This window comes from Schistocerca piceifrons, chromosome 8 (genome assembly GCF_021461385.2).
Source record: "Schistocerca piceifrons isolate TAMUIC-IGC-003096 chromosome 8, iqSchPice1.1, whole genome shotgun sequence".
Classification (NCBI taxonomy): Eukaryota; Metazoa; Arthropoda; class Insecta; order Orthoptera; family Acrididae; genus Schistocerca; species Schistocerca piceifrons.
In genome coordinates, this window is record NC_060145.1 from 430,066,999 (window position 1) to 430,085,175 (window position 18,177).

Below are 18,177 nucleotides of genomic sequence, written 5' to 3' on the forward strand. Positions count from 1 at the left end.
CATCGTGCCACTGAACTACACTAATTCCCACTATATCTAACTTTAACCTATCCATTTCCCTTTTTAAATTTTCTAACCTACCTGCCCGATTAAGGGATCTGTCATTCCCCACTCCGATCTGTAGAACGCCAGTTTTCTTTCTCTTGATAACGACGTCCTCTTGAGTAGTCCCCGCCCGGAGATCCGAATGGGGGACTATTTTACTTCTGGAATATTTTACCCAAGAGGACACCATCATCATTTAATCATACAGTAAAGCTGCATGCCCTCGGGAAAGAATTATGGCTGTAGTTTCCCCTTGCTTTCAGCCGTTTGCAGTACCACAACAGCAAGGCTGTTTAGGTTAGTGTTACAGGGCCAGATCAGTCAGTCATCCAGACTGTTGCCCCTGCAACTACTGTAAAGGCTGCTGCCCCTCTTCAGGAACCACACATCCCTCTCAACAGATACCCCTCCGTTGTGGTTGCACCTACGGTACGGCTATCTGTATCATTGAGGCAAGCAAGCCTCCCCACCAACGGCAAGGTCCATGGGTCATGGAATATACAGGGTGTTTCAAAAATGACCGGTATATTTGAAAAGGCAATAAAAACTAAACGAGCAGTGATAGAAATACACCGTTTGTTGCAATATGCTTGGGACAACAGTACATTTTCAGGCGGACAAACTTTCGAAATTACAGTAGTTACAATTTTCAACAACAGATGGCGCTGCAAATGATGTGAACGATATAGAAGACAACGCAGTCTGTGGGTGCGCCATTCTGTACGTCGTCTTTCTGCTGTAAGCGTGTGCTGTTCACAACGTGCAAGTGTGCTGTAGACAACATGGTTTATTCCTTAGAACAGAGGATTTTTCTGGTGTTGGAATTCCACCGCCTAGAACACAGTGTTGTTGCAACAAGACGAAGTTTTCAATGGAGGTTTAATGTAACCAAAGGACCGAAAAGCGATACAATAAAGGATCTGTTTGAAAAATTTGAACGGACTGGGAACGTGACGGATGAACGTGCTGGAAAGGTAGGGCAACCGCGTACGGCAACCACAGAATGCAACGCGCAGCTAATGCAGCAAGTGATCCAACAGCGGCCTCGGGTTTCCGTTCGCCGTGTTGCAGCTGCGGTCCAAATGACGCAAACGTCCACGTATCGTCTCATGTGCCAGAGTTTACACCTCTATCCATACAAAATTCAAACGCGGCAACCCCTCAGCACCGCTACCATTGCTGCACGAGAGACATTCGCTAACGATATAATGCACAGGATTGATGACGGCGATGTGCATGTGGGCAGCATTTGGTTTACTGACGAACTTATTTTTACCTGGACGGCTTCATCAATAAACAGAACTGGCGCATATGGGGAACCGAAAAGCCCCATGTTGCAGTCCCATCGTCCCTGCATCCTCAAAAAGTACTGGTCTGGGCCGCCATTTCTTCCAAAGGAATCATTGGCCCATTTTTCAGATCCGAAACGATTACTGCATCACGCTATCTGGACATTCTTCGTGAATTTGTGGCGGTACAAACTGCCTTAGATGACACTGCGAACACCTCGTGGTTTATGCAAGATGGTGCCCGGCCACATCGCACGGCCGACGTCTTTAATTTCCTGAATGAATATTTCGATGACCGTGTGATTGCTTTGGGCTATCCGAAACATACAGGAGGTGGCGTGGATTGGCCTCCCTATTCGCCAGACATGAACCCCTGTGACTTCTTTCTGTGGGGACACTTGAAAGACCAGGTGTACCGCCAGAATCCAGAAACAATTGAACAGCTGAAGCAGTACATCTCATCTGCATGTGAAGCCATTCCGCCAGACACGTTGTCAAAGGTTTCGGGTAATTTCATTCAGAGACTACGCCATATTATTGCTACGCATGGTGGATATGTGGAAAATATCGTACTATAGAGTTTCCCAGACCGCAGCGCCATCTGTTGTTGAAAATTGTAACTACTGTAATTTCGAAAGTTTGTCTGCCTGAAAATGTACTGTTGTCCCAAGCATATTGCAACAAACGGTGTATTTCTATCGCTGCTCATTTAGTTTTTATTGCCGTTTCAAATATACCTGTCATTTTTGAAACACCCTGTATATAAACTGTATTCTTGGATCAGGGTTACATCTATCTGTTGTCTTCTCAGAAGGTGGCCCAATGTGTCAGTTGTCATCTTAGTGTGTTGCAGGTTTCTCTGCAGCTCTTCTAGCTGGCAGCTTGCTCCATTGTCAATTCTGATGAGCTTAAGCACCTTGACAGTAACCTGCAAGGACCCTAAATTCTGCTTTAAGCCCTGAACTTGCATTGCCTTCAGGGATTTCACAACATCTTCTCCCGCAAGTGTTTAGGTGTCAGATGCAACCTTCCAGTTAATTATCCTCCAGTCATTTGTGGAAACTTTCTGGTCCCTGCACTCATATTTTCTCAAAAAGGGTCTTTGGAGGTACATGCTTAAGCAGTTTAGGTAGAAATATCGATATCTTCATAGCCCTGAGAAGTTCCTTGGCTGTCTTGATCAGCAGCTTTGCCTTCTCCCACAGATATCTATCTCCTTCAGTCAGTCAGCTGCTCTTATTCCCCTGACAGACAAAGCTTGGTGCACCTTTGTTCACGTAGTCCCTCCTGAGTTTGGGGTCTTGCCTTCTGTCTTCCCTAATCTTTTCAAACTAGCTCCTCCTGCTGTAGGGGTCGTTAACAAATGGACATCATTGCTGAATTATCCTAAAAGTTGAGAGTGTAGTACTATGGGTCTGCTTCCCTATTTCCTGCTTTGGCTTTTTCTGGGTCTGTTTGTCATGGGAAGTGGAAGTAATAGACTCATCCTCTTATTCCATGACTTGAAAATGGGAGGGGTTTGTTTACCCCCTTCACTCTAAGACAGTATTTTATTGCAATCTTAGATTGAAGACTTTTTAATTACCTCCATTAATTTTTTGAAAGGAATTTTTTGCCTTCCTTTCTCTCTGTTCTCCTAGAAGTTTCCTCCTCTGTGCCCTTGACAAGGCTGTGATCTAGATCTGGCCCAACTTGTCAATGACATTCTGCAGTTCGTGGACAGGGAAACAGTAGAAACGGCTTCCATTGCTTCAACATCCAATGTTTTAGTGTTTGAGGCACCATCAAGTCCCTCAGTTTTTAAATTTGTTTCTCTATTCTCTGTTTTGGTCCCACAAGAACTGGAGGTACATCAGGACAACACCAGTGGAGCCCTATACCGGTATAAGACTAGTTACTCAGAGAGATCGTCTGGAATCCCTGCGGCTTCATTCACAACACATTTTGCTGTGTGCCACGCACCACTTGGCACAGATCACATTGGACATCTGGGAAAGGCACCTAAGATGGTGGAGATTAGGACTCTGGAAAGTATGTGGGAAGAAATGGGACATTGTGGGACATGTTTTGTAAGGTTCATGAGACCTGTGGCTTGAGAGACCTGGCCAATAGCTATGTTCACGTCACCATAGCTCTCAGTTTCATGTGAATACACACATCTCTCCACTCATGTGGCCAGTACTATGATAAAGTGGTGTTACATGGAGAGGGGAGATGATGAAATATCAAATTATTTAATGAAGTATGTAAGTGAAGAAATAATTGAACTATATTTTTCTCTGAATTAACAAATTCAGAGAATAATTATTTCCAGAAAAATTAAAAGTATTCAGAGTAGTGCCAATATACAAGAAAGTGATAAAGATGATCCAAATAACTACAGACCAGCATATTAATATCTGGTTTCTCAAAAATACTAGAGATTCTTATGCACTGTATGTTCATTACATTCCTAGAGAAACACACTATTCCGATACTGACGTAACATGGTTTCCAAAAAGAAAAATCTCAACCCTAACGGAATCTGTTATAGATATAGAAGGCAAAAGAAATTCACTGACTGCTATGTTTCTGGATTTGTCTAAAGTTGTTGACGCAATCAGCCATACAGTGCTAACTTAAAAATTTTAAAGCTATGGTAAACATCATTCCACAGCACAATGGATAAAACCACACATTGGTAACAGAAAGAAGTGTGTGACTACAGGATCCAAAATCAGAGATATTAAGTATGATGTATCTCAAGGACTAAAACCTGATCTACTTTTGTTCAGCCTCTTTATAAATAATACTGAGATAAGTGAAAGGATAGAAAATTGTGTATGCTGATGAGATGACATTAGCAAATGTAGAAAAAAATCTGGAAACATTGGAAAGAAACACATTTATTTCAACAAATAACACAGTATCATACGGGATGACTTAATTAAAAATCTAAAATGAACACATTCATGGATTTGGTTATGCTGATGACTAGGTGATGACAGAGGGACATCGAAGTTTTGAAGAAACAAAAGCCATCTTAACATCTGGTCTTGTAATAATGGGAACATACTTTTGGAAATTGAGATTGAAATCAAACCCTACAAAGACAGAGATGACTTGCTACATTTTTGCAACAAAGCAGCAAATAGCCAGGCAGCTCCATATCTATTTTGGTGACAGATTACTGCACCATAATCAGCATCCAAAATAGCTAGGGGTTACACTGGAATGGACACTGCCCTATAAGAAACATCTAGAAAATGCTATGTGAAGATATGAACTAGGAAAAACATTCTATATAAGCTATGCAGAACAACCTGGAGCTCAGCTGCTGAATCTCTCTGCACTTCAGCACTTGGACTGGTCTACTCTTCTGTGGATACGGTACTCCTGTATGGCTCAATATTGCACTCACACAAACTCTCAATGGAGAGCTTAACAACACAACGAGAATTATCAGTAGTGCACTAAAATTGACCCCCACTGAATAGTTGTCCACATTGAGCCACATTCTGCCCCATGGACTTCAATGAAAAGCAGCTTCGTGAGTTGAAATACATACAAGGCAACCCACAACTCCCTAGCCATCAAGATGTGGTTATCCTAGAAAGAAACTGGCTTCAGTGAAGAAAACCATTCACAAAAATATCTCAGTTCAACTTAACGGTCTGACTGGACAGAGGTTTGCTTTTCACATTGCCAAATCTTGTCTTATATAAGAAAGAAACCCTCAGCCTTTGACCTGTCATATAGAACAAGGACAATGTTTAACAGAATATGCATCAATCATAGCAAAAGTATGGTTTCTCTTCAAGGCAGGGTAAGGATCCATCTCCAAAACCTGTTTGTGGAGCAGCTAGGTAAACCATTCATCACATACTTGCAGAATGTCCCATCAGGGTCTATCCTGACAGTAAAGAATGACACAGTTGACTGTAGTAAAAATTGAGATATCTGTTTGTCAATTACATATGCTATTGTTTATATTAAATTTAATATTGTGCTTAAAAACCATATGAGAAATAAATAAATAGTGTTCATCGTGTTCACAAATAGAGAAAAGGGAAATCACATAGATATATTCATAGGTGAAACAAGACTGAAAGAAGTTACCTCTGTAATTTTCTGGGGATTACATTTGACAGTAAGGTCCAATGTGGACAACAGGTAAATAATGTTTATTGTAAATTAAGCACTGTAATATTTATTATAAAACAGCTTGCACATTATTATAACAAACAACTTATATGATCTTTTTGGCCCATACTTACAATATGGAATTACTGTCTGGAGAAACACTAATACAAAAATAATTATGACCATGCTGAATAAAAAACAAACAGATGTATGCAAAACTGCTTTCCACTGTCTAAAAATACTGACATTTCCATCCATGCACATATACAGAACAATAATTTCATTAATCAAAGGCAATACTGTACTAGAAAAAATGCAAATGTTCATTCATATGACAAAAGAAATAAAGGCCGGCTGAGAAGCATACCACACAGAGCTGTTAAGAAAATCCTTGATACTCAGGAGTAAAACTGATAAAGTGTCTTATTCTAAGTGTACTGGAGAGTATGTGTGAAAAGACATTTCAGAAACTTCTTAAGTACCATTTATTGGAAAAATAACTTTATAGTGTAGAAGAATATACATGTAAATAATTATTAGCTGTATGTACTGTAATCACCTGAATATACTGTATGCATAATGACATATCTTTCTACTTTCTGTTCTGTAGCCAGCTGAGTGACGGAGTATGTAAATAACTTTAAGACCTGAATACACTGACTGGCATGAAAAAGCAACACATAATAAATAATTCGTTTGTGAGCAACCAATGAAGTATCAATTGTTTATTGCACTAGCCTTAATGATTCTTTCCTGTGAAATCTGAAAAACATATCACTTGATGCAAGGCAATAATGATTTCCCACTTTTGTAGCACTTATTGTTATATCTTGTATTGTTCCTGTTTTGATCACGTGTTTGTAGGCACTTTCTGTGACTATTGTAATCAGTTTTCTGGCGTAGACGTTCTGTTAAAACACTGAAGATGCTGTAGAAATTATTGCTTTGGTGGAAGATGGTCATGGCATACTTTATGGAACAGAAATGTCAAGAGCTACACCTTCCATAATATCTAGAACTGAAGGAGATCCAGAGAAACTGGAGGCTATGCCAGGAACCCTGGTATGGGCCTGATAAGGGCAACATTGGCTAGAGATGACTACTTACTCCAATTTAACGTTCTCCGCAACTGTCACTCCACCACTAAAGCACAAAATCAACTCCACCCTCCGCCACTGAAGCACAAAATCACTCCACCAAGTTGAAGAGGGTCAGTGTTAGGGAGGGAACCATCCGAAGAAGACTCAAAGAACACAGACACCTAGATGGGGCCATAAAACAATATTTTACCATCAAATAGTAGATAAGTGTTGTAAAAGTGAGTAGAATTTAAAATAAAAAGTTTAAAATATATTATTTGTAAGAAACTGAAATGTTGCATTTTTGTGACAGCCAGTGTATAAATCAAGAGAAAAATGTAGTCAATGTAGTTATCAGTTGCCAATTTAATATTTTATATTGCATATGTATGCTAGAGACTTTAAGACATTAAATTGGCTTGTCCTATATTACAAGTATATGCTCACTGCATAATTTAATCAAACAAAACCAAATAACAAACAGACAATCAGTACTTTGCTACTTGCTCTATGTATACACTGAATAACATAAAGGTTACACTCTACAATCCTGTCTCACTCACTTCCCAACAACTGCCTCCATTTCATGTCACATCTGTAGCTGGTTTTTGTACTAGTTGTAGATAACTTCAGAATTTCAAGAATGTATTGTATTGTTAAAAGCTTTTTCTAAATATACAAATGCTATAAATAAACATTTGTCTTTCTCCAGTCTGCATTGCATTTATGTTTTATTCATCTCATAACATACATTTTACAGATCATCTGATCGTGCTGTGCAGGAGACATGTTAATTGTTACCTTATGATATAAATAATTACACAATTCTTTAACATTATCTTTACCAGCACATGTTTATACAAATACAAATACAAACACAATAATACTATTAAACTGGTTTTCTTATGATGTACCAGTACTTAGTGTCTAAATTTTCCAGATATTATTGTATACATACACAACACTATGATATCAAATGGTCAAATGTTCAAATGAATCATCTCCTCTGTTATAACATCAAGTTTAACAAATATATTTCAGAACGACACAACACATATAAGTCACAGAGTAAGTTGACAAGCAAGACATGTGTACACGTTAGCATTCGAATGAGCACTGAGTCCCAGTCTAGCGGCCACTGCTCGGCTGGCTGCTTAGGTGGCGCAGCTTGGCTGGCAGACAGCGCCGCACGTAGAGGACGCGTGTAATTGTGCGGCAGCGCTTTGAATGATCCGCGAGTCACAACATCCTCATTCACAAATTCCTCAACTGAATAGTAGCATTTTTCAACAGGGAAATCATGTAGTTTTCTTCTAAATGAACTAATTTCCATATCCAGTACATCTCAGCCCTTGAGTTTATTGTAGATTTGTATGCCCATGCACTAGGGTGCCCATTGGTAGACTTTTAAGCAATGTTTTAGAAGAATGAAATTTTATTTGTGTCTACTGTTTCACATATGTTTGAATTGTTTTCTTCAGTTAGCTCAAGGTTACTGTGTAAAAAGCGGATAATTTCAAATATGTACACTGCAGGGATAGGTAATATTTTTAGGTTCTTGAATAACGGGTTAAAAGAGGTTCTGGAGGGGCAACACACATTTTTCTAACAATTATATTTTGAAGTAGCAGGATTTGTTACATGTGGGTTGAATTTCCCCCAGATATTAAACCGTATCTAATTAAGGTTTCAAAGTGACTGTGGTATATCACTTTCTGGCTGTTTATGTCTGTTACACCAAGTAGTATGTCCATTGCAAGAACAATATTATTTAATTTAGTAGCTAAATAATCTATGTGTGTTTGAAAGCTTAGATTTTTGTTCAGGTTTAGTCCCAAGAATTTGATGGACTGAACTTCTTCCATAACTTGATTTTTATTCATGATACTGATGTCTCTGATTTTTGATTGTTTGGTTTTAAACTGGGTAAACAGAGTCTTTAAAATGTTAAGTTTATGACCATTTTGTTGAAGCTATGTATCTCAGTTGTTCAGAGTGTTTATTACACCATCAGAATTTCTGTCACATTTTCTATCTCAATAAGTACTGAAACATCATCAGCAAATGTGACTGGCTGATTACTTGTGTAAAAGAGAAACAAGTTTGATCCTAAGATTGAACCTTGCGGGACTCCTGTAGAATTATATCTGACAGAGATTCATAATATCTAATATGATTACCCTTTGCTTGCTGTTTGTCAGGTAAGACCTGAGCCACTGCAGAGTATTTTGTCTGATGCAGTAACTGAAGCAGTACTGAATCGAATGCCTTTGTAAGGCTGCAGAAGATAATCTGTAACTTTATTGCTTTTGTCCAGTGATGAGCTAATTTTTTCAATGAATGCATTAATTGTGTTCATGGTACTTTTCTCTTTTCGGTACCTATATATTTTTGAGAGTAACATCATGTTTCATGATAAAATTTGTTATCTGGACTACAGCTACATTTTCAAATACATTGGATAGCACTGGGAGGGCAGAGACAGGAAGATAATTTTCCATTTTCTCCCTTGATACTGTTTTGTGTAGTGATCTGACCTGTGTATATTTAAGTATACGAGGGAAGTCGGCATGCTCAAATGACTGAATAGTTATTTAAGATAGAGGGTGTGCTATTTTATCATAGACAAATGTAATCACATTGATGGGTATTTCATCCTACTCTGTGGCATTTTTGTTTTTTAAGGACAAAATAGCTCTTTTACATCTTTGGTTGAGACTTTACTGAAAGTTACAAGGGAGTCATTATTCTGGTCCCAACCAAAGAAATTTACTCTACTTTAATAAGTAAGCACATCTACATTAGATTTTGCTGCATTTATGAGAAATTTATTAAAGCATTGACATATTTGAATAGGGTTCAAAATAGTGTTGTTGTTTTGTTTCTATGGTCTTCAGCCCTTGGACTGGTTTGATGCAGCCCTCCACGTTAATGTATCCTGTATAAGTCTCTTCTTCATTGCAAAACCATTGCAACCTACATTCACTTAACCTGCTTACTGTAGACAAGCCATCATCTCTCTCTCTACAATTCTCACCCCCACACTCCCCTTCATAACCCAGTAAGCCATTACTCAGCCTATATAGAATGCAGATAGACCTATGCTAAAAACATCTGCTTGTTTCTCTCTACTAACTTAAATATGGTGTGGTAATGGGAAGTCATTGGTGAAATATGAATCATGGAAAGATTGGAAGTAGTTGAGTGCCTGTTGAGGCACATAATAAAATGTTGCTAAGCTTTTAGATGTGTTCTTTTTCTAAGATAACTTGCACAGAATACATACACATATACTTGCTTACATACATATATGCTTGCACTACTACATTGCTCTGGCTAACCATATTGTAGCACCATTTTCAACAATTCTTTCATACCAATATGCATGTGATACTGGCAACAGATTACACTTTCTCCTGAGATAAGAGAGTTATGTCATTCCATCACAGCAGAGTACCTCCCCATTTGTTTGCATCTGTGTAACTGTTTCATAGTTACATATTCTAGAGCTTTTTAAATACAGAAAGGCAACATCTTGTCAAAAGACCCACCTTTTCTTTTAATCACAATAAATATATTTTGATAGGGATGTATCCTATTACATTTTTATCATTAGAAGTTGACTGCTCTAGAGAAATGTTCTTTTGATCCAGATAGTCAAGCCAACATCCCCATTTTTTGTGATTCACATTGTTTGAATTGAACAGTAGCCATTGTAGCAAACCCAGAAATTAAAGTTATAAATGAATTAAGACACTCATCAGTCCCCCGATCGGACACCCTGAATTCTCTATGCCTGTACCTGGTTTAGACTGGTTGACTTCCTGGAAATGCTCATCATTGGAAATAACATAGGGAGGCACACGTGGCATATTAAATGACATGAATCTGATATGTGTCATCACACAAAAAACAACTGTAAGAGTCCATTGTGAGTAAGAACAGAAGTGAAGGTGTTGATCAAACAAATTACCCAAGGCCTAGAAGTACGAGGATCAGAATGAAGCCATATCAAAAATTAAATGATCTTCTTAAATAGATAAAACTGGTGAATTGTTCTCCACTGAAGCTGGGTAAGTGGAGATGATTCATGACAATAACTCACTGAACGAAAAGTAATAGCAGAATTAGAACATTGATAGAGTGGCACTTCATTTTTTTTTAACTGTATAATTATTTAAAATATTAATAATCTTCATTTCCAGCATACATCAATGTAATAAATGACTTTTTATGACTTTTTCTAGGGATAATGTGCATTTTATTCCTTCACACTCAGACCTCCTCAACAGCTGGCCGTTTTCGCCTTATTCTGGCTGCAAACCGTGATGAGTACTACATACGCCCAGCTCTGCCTATTCACTTCTGGAAAGAAGATGAGACTGTAATAGGAGGTAATATGCTTTTATAAAAGTGTATTTTGAATATAAGTTCTGGAAACTACATTTATCCACAGCTTCAGGCATTATTTGAGGATTGGAATTGTTGTTTCATATCTCGGCAATGATCTGCATGGTGCTGAATAATTAGAGCAAGATAAAAGAAAGTGTAGCATTCTCCATTACAATATTATGGCTTTGTCAATGCAATCAGTAATAAGTATTGTGACTTAACAATTATTAAATCAAAGTAAAAGAACCACAATAACTTTGTGATCATATGACCATTACCAGTTGCTATTCTGTAAGAAAATATAGTAATTGTTCTCATGTGTGCTGGACTGAGACTCAAACTCAGGACCTTTGCCTTTTGCCAGCCAGTGCTCTATCAACTGAGCTACCCAAGCATGACTCATGATCTGTCCTCATAGCTTTACTTCTGCCAGACCTCATCTTCTATCTTTTAAATTTCACAGATGTTTTCCTGCAAAACTTGTAAGACTACCACTCCTGGAAGAAAGGATGTTTTGGAGACATGGCTTAGCTGCAGCTTGGGGGATGTTTCCAGAATGAGATTTTCCCTTTGCAGTGGAGCATGCATTGATATGAAACTTCTTGGTGGTCTGGCCATGTCTCTACAATATCCTTTCTTCCAAGAGTGCTTGTCTTTCAGGTTTCACATGAGAGCTTTGTGAAGTTTGGAAGGTAAGTGATAAAGTACTGGTGGAAATAAACTTGTGAGGCAGGGTCATGAGTTGTGCTCGGGTAGCTTAGTCGGTAGAGCACTTGCCTGTAAAAGACAAAGGTCCCAAGTTTGAGTCTCAGTCCGGTACACAGTTTTTATCTGCCAGGAAGTTTCATAGTAATTGTTTGTTATTGGCTTATTGCAATGTTGTCTTCTTTTTGGACAAGACTTGGTGCAATTAAAAGACTAATAACTCCAATGGTATGCAAAAACTTATAATTGGATTTTTCTATAAACCACCAGTAATTGAAAACTTTAGAGAAACCCTGAACTCCCCAATCATACTGTCATTATTAGAGGAATCTTTAAATGCCCAATATCAACTGGGATAATCATTGTTTTGTAGGTGGTGTGTGTGATAAGACTTTCTGGGAAATAATACTAAATGCTGTCTTTTAAAATTATTTAGAGCAAATAGTTCAGAGATGTATTCATCATGGAAATCAACTGGATCTTATAACACACAACAAGACCTTGCATCTTTGAGGATGTCCGTATTGAAACTGGTATCAGTGATCATGGGGCAGTTGTAGCAACAATGATACCAAAGTACAAAATTCAGCTAAAATGAGTAGGTAGATTTACATTATCAGTTAGCTATATAAAGATGCAGCCATGTCATATCTCAAAGAAAAACTCAAAACAATTACTCCTGGTCAGGAACATGTAGAGGAAGAGTAGCTGACCATGCACTGGATAGATACATACATAGTAAAACAGTTTATGGTGGGAAGAATCCTTCGTGACATATAGCCACTGTTAAGAAACTTTTAAAGAAGCAGTGACTACTGCATAATACATGTTAGATAAAGCAGAGTGTAATAAATAGAGGGATGCTGAATGAAATGTAACAGGCTGTCAAATGAAACAGACTTCAATGAGTACTGTAGGAGAATATTGTTGAAAGAACTTTCACAAAACCAAAAGAAATTCTTGTTGTGTATAAAGACTGCCCATGACACCAGAGTTAGGGTTCAGACACTCTTGGATGACATAGGAACTGAAACTGAGGGTAGCAAAGGAAAAGTAGATTTGCTGAGCTTTGTTGTTAAATGCTCCTTCACTAAGGAAAATAATAGCTTAAATTGATAAAATTAAACAAGGCTCCAGGGCACAATAGAACCCTTATAGATTCTACACACAGTCAACAGCTTAACCATAGCATACCACAGATTCCTAAAAAGAACTGCACAGTGATTGGAAGGAAACACTGATCACAAAATGTGTAGCAGAAGTGATCTACAAAACTGTTGCTCTGTGTCTTTGATGTTCAGCTGTTGTACAATCCCAGAAAAATTTTTGAACTCATTTATAATAAAGTATCTTGAACACAATTACCTCCATCATGCCAGACAGCACAGATTCTGAAAACATCATGCAAAATCTAAGTTGTGCTTTTCTTGTAAAACATACTGAAAATCATATATCAAGGCAAACAGGTGGATGAAGTATTTCCTGAGTTCCTAAAAGCATTTGACTCAGTATCTCAGTAATGTTTGTTAACAAAAGTACTATTATATGAGGTACCAAACAAAATTTGTGACTGGATTGAAGATTTCTTGCCAGGGAGGGTGCAGCATGTTTCCTTGGATGAAGAGTCATTGACAGAAGTACAAACATCTTCAGACATATCCCAGGGAGATGTGTTAGGACCCATGCTCTGACATGGCAGACAAAATTAATAGTTACCTCAGACATATTGTAGATGAAGCAGTTATATATAATGAAGTACCATCTGAAAAAACTGAACATATACCCAGTCAAATCCTGATAAGATTTCAAAGTGATATAAATATTGCCAACTAGCTTTGAAAGCACAGAAATGTAAAACTGTGCTCTTCACACAAGGCAGAAAGATTGTATCCTATAACAACAATAAGTCACAACTGGAATCAGTCAACTCATACAAATACTTGGGTGTAAGAACTTGCAGGTACATGAAATGGAATGATGACAGGTTAGTTGTAGGTAAGGCAGACTTCATTGCATTGACAGTACACTGCAAAACTATAGTTAGTCTACAAAAGACATTGCTTACAAATCACTTGTGCATTTAATCTTAGAATACTGATCAAATATGTGGCACTACTACCAAACAGGCCTAACAAAATATATTGAAAGCATACAAGGAAAGCCAGAATGAATGGTCACCAGTTTGTGTGTTTCATGGAAAAGCATCACAGAGGTGCTGCAAAACTTGAATTGGTAGATGGTTGAAGGTAGACACCAATTATTTTGAGAATTCTACTTACAAGGTTTTGAGAACAAGAATTAAGTGAAGGATCTAGACATATCCTTCAGCTCCCTATATATTGCTTATGTAGGTACTGCGAAGACACAGTTAGACTAATTATAGTGTACAGTGAGACATTCAGGCCATCAATCTTCCTGGACTTCAAATGTGACTGGCATGGGAAGAATCCCTAACATGCTGTACTGTGCTACTGTGCTGGCATGTACATCACAGTTGTTTGCAGAATATATGTGTGGATGTTGCTGTGTAACTATGTTGATACAACTGCTGTTAAAAGCGAATTTTGCTCTAAGCAGGTGAGCACTAACTTAGATTTGCACCAAGGAGAAAGTAACTGCCAGAAATGTGAAATATATGGCATGACACATAGCTGATAGTCCAATGCACGTGAGATTGGAAAGCTGGATTAGGCTAGTTTATATGCATATATGAAACAATGGCTTATTCCTTGACTGCTGCAAGACTATATGTGGTGTCACCTAGAGGTTGCGATAATCAGTAGTGGTCCAGCACTTGCAACCTCTCTGGACTCACTGGCACTTGCAGCGCCGCCATATGGCATCGACAGAGATTTGCAGATCGCATTGTCTGAGTCAGCTACAGGTTGTGAGTGAAGTCAGATTAGAATAGCCTTCAGCTCACTAGGTTCGCAGCCTCTAGTTCGTGCATGTATTGTGCAGATAGTATCAGAACTGTGTTACCTTGCTTTTTGTATAATCCAGTTAATGTTTGTTAATGAGTCATTTGTATTCAAGAAAGATAGTTGTTATTAGTTATGTTCCTGGAGTGCAGTGACAGGACAAAGTTAAGTAAAAGTTATTTACTAAAGTATTCCAGTACTAATTATTATAGAATGTTCCAGATTCCTACAACCACCCCACTTCGCTACCCTCTATCATCCCACTGCAAATCCCAGGGGTACCAATTGAATAGCATCCTGCATTTGTGTGAGGTCATGATATGCTGCCATCGACCTTCACATCACTATAATCGGAAACCATGCAACATGAGAATATGTAGGAGAAACAGTGGCCTTACTTTTTCAGAAGAGCTTTAAGCAAACAGCACTGAACAATTGGTTTTGATCAGAGAAATTTTTTCTTTTGCCACAACAAGAAAGATTGTACCTTTCTAGTATGCTAGTGAAAAATCCTGTTTTTCAAAGCTAAACAGTCAGTATTTGATGTTGTCAGTTTACACCAGGTTGCAGATACAGTTAATGAGCAACACCTGTTCTCTACATCTACATCACACATTTTGGCCAAAGATGCTGGAGTTGGTGGATGTGTGTGCATGAGCTGTGCTCTCTTGTGTGAATACTGTATGTGTCTCTCTTTCACTGATGAAGCATGTGGTCAAAAGTTTTATATGAGTGTCTTTTAATTGTGCCTGTTGACAACTTGACGTGTCTTCTTAATGGTAAGTAGCAATCTGTCTTTTCCTACATTGTTATTACATCTATATTTACATAGATACTCAGCAGTCCACCGTAAGGTGCATGGCAGAGGGTACCCCATACCACTACTAGTCATTTCCTTTCCTGTTCTACTCGCAAATAGAGCAAAGTATATGTGTCCATATGAGCCCTAATTTCTCGTATCTTAACCTCATGGTCCTTATGCACAATGTATTTTGGAGGCAGTAGAATCATTCTGCAGTCAGCTTCAAATGCCAGTTCTTTAAACTAGAAGAATGTCGTCTTCCCTCCAGGGATTCCCGTTTGAGTTCACAAAGCATGTCCCTACACTTGTATGCTGTTTGAACCTAACAGTAACAAATCTAGCAGCCTGGCTTGTACGGATCCCAAACACTTAAACATTACTCAAGAGTAGACCAAACTAGCATCCTACGTGCTGTCTCCTTTACAGGTGAACCACATTTTTCTAGAATTCTCCCTATAAACCAAAGTCAACCATTTGCCTTCCATACCACAATTCTCAGATGCTTATTCCATTTCATATCACTTTGCAACATTAAGCCCAGATATTTAAATGATGTGACTGTGTCAAGCAGGACACTACTGACACTGCATCTGAACATTATGGGTTCATTTTTCCTACTCATCCACATTAACTTACATTTTTCTACATTTAGAGCTGTCTGCATTCATCACACCAACTAGAAATTTTGTCTAAGTAATCTTGTATTCTCCTACAGCCACTGAACTTAGATGTCTTACTGTATACTACAACATCATCAGCAAACAACTGCAGGTTGTTGCCCTCCCTGTCTGCCAAATTATTTATGTATACAGAGAATAACAGCGGTCCTATCACCCTTCCCTGGATCATTCATGACAATACCTTTGTCTCTGATAAGCACTCATCATCATGGACAACATGATGGATTATATCACTTAAGAAATCTTTGAGCCACTCACATATGCTCTTACCACCTTTAACAGCCTGCAATGGGGCACCATGTCAAATGCTTTCCAGAAATCTAGAAATATGGAATCTGCCTGTTGCCCTTCATCCATAGTTCTAAGTATATCATGTGAGAAAAGGGAAAACTGAGTTTTGCATGAGTGATGCTTTCAAAACCAAGCTGATTCATGGATGTAAGATTCTCAGTCTCAAGAAAATATTATATTTGAAGGATGTCAGAGATATTGGTCTGTAATTTTGTGGGTCCATTCCTTTGCCCTTCTCATATACATGAGTCATCTGCACTTTTTCCAGTCACATGGGACTTTGCACTGGGCGAGAGATCTGCAACAAATGTGAGCTAGGTAAGGGACCAGCGCTGTAGAGTACTCTTTGAAAAACCAAATTGGGATTTCATCTGGACCTGGTGATGGATGCTTATAACTATGTCATCCATCCAGGACATGTTCAGTGGTCAAACGATGGTATGTCTGTATGATTCTCCTGCATGAACAATTTCTTGTATGTGAAGTTTAAAACTTCTGCTTTCATTTTGCTATCTTCAACTGCCACACCAGACTGGTCAACAAATCTCTACTGGCCTTTACTTGTCATCATTTGTGCACTCTCTTTTGAACCACGGCTGCGACAGCCTCTGTTTCCTCAGCCTTTAATCCACTTACTAAGCATGTAATTCTCCAAACCATGTGTTATAACTTCAAGTTGAACAAATATATTTCAAGGAAGATGCAATACATGAAAGTCACAGATCAAGTAAACAGAGTAAGACGTGTGTACATTTTAACAGTCAAATCATAACTGAATCCGAGTCTAGAGGCCGCTGGCTAGCTGGCTGCTTAGGTGGCACTGCTGCTGCTGCTGCATGGCTGGCAGAGAGCACCGCATGTATAGGACGCATGTAGATTGCTAACATCCATAGGTGTTGTCTGACTGGCCGTAAAGTCTCGAGGAGGAGGCTTCCCGTATGGACAGAAGTGTCCCCAATGATAACGGGTCAAGATGACAGGAGACGTGGGGTTTGAATCTGCTGGGACCCTGTGCACCAATCTGCCCATTGCGGAAAGTCCGGTTGTTATAACAGGAGACATGGGCAATGTGTCCGCGTCCGTAGGAGAAGGAGGCGAGTAGAGTTGCTCCGACAGATGATGGTCATCTGGTCCCTACATGGGCACGTCTCCTGGTGGCATCAGTTATTGTGCTGGCACTGATATGATGGTGAGAGGACTGCGTTGTAAGTAATGAGAGATTCCAGTATCCCGAGTGTCAGGTACAGCCAAAGGTGGTGTAGCGGCATCCGGAACAGGCGTTGCCAGCATACGAGGCCGAAGCTGGTCCGAATGACGCACTGCAACACCCATGTCCATCTGGATTTCATATAGGCGTTGGCCACGGTGTCGTAAGATGCGGCCAGGACTCCATTTTGGCTGCCTGCCATATCCCCGTACCCATTTGAGGTCGTCGGCGGTGAACCAGCTAAGCGAAGGCACCCGCGGCCGTGAGGTGGGAGGCCGCAGATGATCAAGCAGCTTGCGGGGCTGTTGGCCATGTAAGAGCTCAGCCGGGCTGTGGTCGCCCATGGGGGTGAAACCGTAAGAAGCCAGAAATTGGAGAAGCATATCATCAGCAGCAGAAGTCAGGAGTTTCCTCATCTGAGCCTTGTTGTTCAGCCTCACCATTTGACTGTGAATGGAACGGAGGGGCCGTGACATGCATGACACCGTGATGGGCACAAAAATCCTCAAAATCGGAAGAGGCAAATTGCGGACCATTATCAATAACAAGAGTAGAGGGAAGACCTTCCAAAGAGAAAATTCGAGCTAGAGCATTGGTGGTTGCCGCGGTGGTAGGCGACGTGCAATGGACAATGAAAGGAAAGT

The 18,177-nt window shown here is 39.3% G+C and overlaps 1 protein-coding gene across 1 annotated transcript in view; it reads left to right on the plus strand.

Annotated features, from left to right (window-relative positions):
- LOC124711629 (transport and Golgi organization 2 homolog) overlaps positions 1-18,177 on the plus strand; it is a 71,068-nt gene that overhangs the window by 11,150 nt on the left and 41,741 nt on the right. Inside the window, exon 2 of the mRNA XM_047241807.1 lies at positions 10,783-10,929. Within this exon, the coding sequence (XP_047097763.1) occupies positions 10,788-10,929 (142 nt within the window). The 5' untranslated portion in view covers positions 10,783-10,787. The remainder of the gene's footprint in view (positions 1-10,782; positions 10,930-18,177) is intronic.